Genomic DNA, 3056 nt, shown 5'->3' on the forward strand with positions numbered 1-3056 from the left:
TGACAGTACGTTTTGATCCAACCAGAGCATTCAAAAGAGCCTCCTCTGATAATGCTGAACAGAAATGGGTACTGTCACTTATTTGTTTAGGTCTTTTGTTTTTTTGGTTATCTTGTGCTGGCTTTGGACTTTGCTTTGAATTGGGACTAAACCCTGGTAAGGTCTCAGTGCGCCCCCCTACTGAAACCCTGTCCAGTTTAAAGCCTGTGCATATTTGGCTTGCCATTCTTGCTGTTTTGCCTTTAATTCTTTGTACTTTTTGTCAACAAGGTCTTTGTTTGGAGCATTGATGCACTCTCGGCGATGTGGTTATTTTCACCACATTTAAAACAAAACCACGCTTTTGGAGCTGACCTGGGTACAGGTTGATGTACGTGCAGTTCTGCAAAATGTGCTGGGTGGGGTTCTGGAGCAGTGGCACGTTTCTGTTCATGTTTCTTTTCGTCTTTGGGCTCTTTTTTCAGTTAACTGTAGTTTAAGTTCAGCCACTTGTTTCCTTAAGTCCTCGGTCTCTGTTATATATTTCTGCATTAGATCTATGTCCTGATTAGTTGTGGGGGTGGGATCTAGAATGCCATGAAACTGAGCAAGGGGTTTTGTTTTAAATCCTCCAAGGTGACGTTGCATTCTGTCTACTTTAAGGGATCTTCTTTCTTCTTCCGTCCTTAATTCAAGAAGAAGCTCTGAAAAATCTGGAGCAAGATCACCTCTCAGTTTCTGTTGCAGGGTCAACAATAAAGTCTGGTCCCAGCAACCCCGCAGAAACTGTTTGTAAAGTTGTCTATTAGCATTGGCCCCACTTACACCACCCCGTCTGACCGCAGTGCTAAGGAGGGTTTGCAGTCTCTGGATGTATTCAGATGCTTTCTCACCTGCGTCCTGATGAGTACTGAGAAACTTGGCAAAGATCTCCTCCCCATCCTCAACAAGACCATAGGCTGACTGGAGAAGTTTTACATAGTCTTGAGGAGGTGAATGAGAGCCCAGTTGTTTTACAATGTCTGCTGCGGGTGACAGTAAACTCTCCAGTATCAGTCGTCGCTGCATGTCCATTGTATAGCCATCCTGAAACATAAGTTCAACATGTAAACACCATGTTTCAAAATCCACTTCACCAGGAGGTTTAGGCACTCTCCCTGAGAAGGAACGTAGTCTCTTGGAGCCTAGACCTGTCGAGGCTTCACTCTTAATAACATGCTCCACTATTATTCGTTGGACATCTGGTGGGTTCAAAATGTCAGAGTCTAGGCTTGTGGTGGTGCCCTTGGCTTGTTCTTTTGGTCGTACTGCCTTTCCCTTACTTGTCCTCTTAAGCTTTTCTGTTTCACCTTGCGGTTTGGGGACAGATTTTAATGGCTTACTGGGTGGAGGTTGTGATTTTTGAGGACTGAATATAATAGATGATCCACTGCTGTCTGATTCACTACCAGTACTATCTGAGCTACCCTGTTCATTCTGCACAGTTTTAAAGGAACATGTGGCTTCGGGGTTTTCGTCAATGGCTGGGGGGGACAGTGTGGGGGTAGTTAAAACCTCAACTCTATCCAAACACCATTTTGAGACCGGGTTCTTAGGACACTGTATTACAGAAGGAAAGTTGATAAGCTTTAGCGACTCTTCTGAGTCAAACTCAACAATCACTTGAAAGTCTTCAAGTCTCACTATTTTACTGACGCTGCCATATAATGATACAACCTCTGAAATATCTTCATCTGTGTCATTATCAAGTATGCCCTTCAGAAGAATGGATTTTCTGGCATTTACACCAAACTCTCTCCCAACGTCAACAACAGAAGCCATATTTTTCCTGGTTATCATCAAAATCACAATGTTTACTTAGCAACTCTTTATAATGGTTGTTTATAGCATAAAATCCTCCTGGCTGGCTCGCCACTTATGTAACCAATTTGTGTAACTTACTAACGGGTAAGTTGAGAAATTTAGATTTCACAATTAGTCTTCTTGCTAAGTTCAAAAAAAGAGGATAATAAGCACAAACAACCTTAATGTCAAAGAAATTTAACAGACTATTTAATACAAAATTAAACAGTACATTGTTGTAACATTTGTCTTTAAACATAAAGTGTCCACCCTTATCAGGTAGTGTGTTTTCTTTTAGTCCAGATTCCTTATTGTTCAGTTCCTTTCTTTAGTTCAGTATTTGAAATTTAAGTCAGTCAGTCAAGTCTTTGTCAATTCAATGGCCATGTATTTCTTTGGATCCAAAATCTTATCTTAATCCAGTGTGAAAGCAGGCAGCGACTCCAGCAGTTCCAGGTCTTTGGTTGAAACCTGGAGCTCAGCACATCCCAATCCAGGCCTGTGGTGGTATGCAGCTGGAGTATTCCAAGTTGAATGTGGTTCGGAGGGGGAAAAAAAACCAACCTGCATATATATAGAACTTAATTTACTATTAAAGTCTCAAAAGTATACAGGAGTAATAGATCCCATTTATAACAAAAATAACATTTAACTAATAGCAAGTATACAAAAAAAATATATCATTGTATGCAAACCCCTTTTTTTTAAGTTTATACATAACAAAAATATAATACAGTGAAAATCATTCTAATGTTACATGTTTCCCCGATTGGTTTTATGTTTCTTTTATTTTCTTGTCGGAACATAACGAGCAGTAATGCCTGTGGCGCCATTTAGCATTAGCTTCATTTCAAGTTGCAAAAATACAACACTCACCGGAGAAAATCACAGCAAAAAGAAATTTAACTGCAAGGATCGGGTCACTTATCTTCTCTTCTGTCAATCATTACTAGAATTAATCAGAATTGATTATATATCTCGCTTTCTTTTCTTTTAGCGTGCAATAGCTCAGCACAACGTGCTACAGCCAGCTACGGTTCCTTTTTCTGCTCCAATTTTTTTCTCTGCTGTCTTAACCAGAGTGTAAACTCACAAGCCACCTACAGGCGGTTTCTGGTAGAAAAAAGAAAACCCAAAATTAAAATAGAAACCGATTTGCTGGTGCATTAAATTACAAGACAAAATCCAATAAGAACAAAATAAAAAATACTACCCACAATAATATTACAAACATA

At 39.7% G+C, this 3056-nt stretch overlaps 1 protein-coding gene across 1 annotated transcript; it reads right to left on the reverse strand.

Annotated features, from left to right (window-relative positions):
- Positions 1-429: 429 nt before the first annotated feature.
- Positions 430-3056, reverse strand: LOC122846640. The gene is made up of 2 exons (XM_044143706.1): positions 2698-3056; positions 430-2385 (listed from the first exon to the last, which is right to left on the reverse strand). The coding sequence occupies exon 2, from the start codon at positions 1816-1818 to the stop codon at positions 430-432; it is 1389 nt and encodes a 462-aa protein (XP_043999641.1). The 5' UTR covers positions 1819-2385; positions 2698-3056.

This window comes from Gambusia affinis, linkage group LG16 (assembly GCF_019740435.1).
Source record: "Gambusia affinis linkage group LG16, SWU_Gaff_1.0, whole genome shotgun sequence".
Lineage (NCBI taxonomy): Eukaryota > Metazoa > Chordata > Actinopteri > Cyprinodontiformes > Poeciliidae > Gambusia > Gambusia affinis.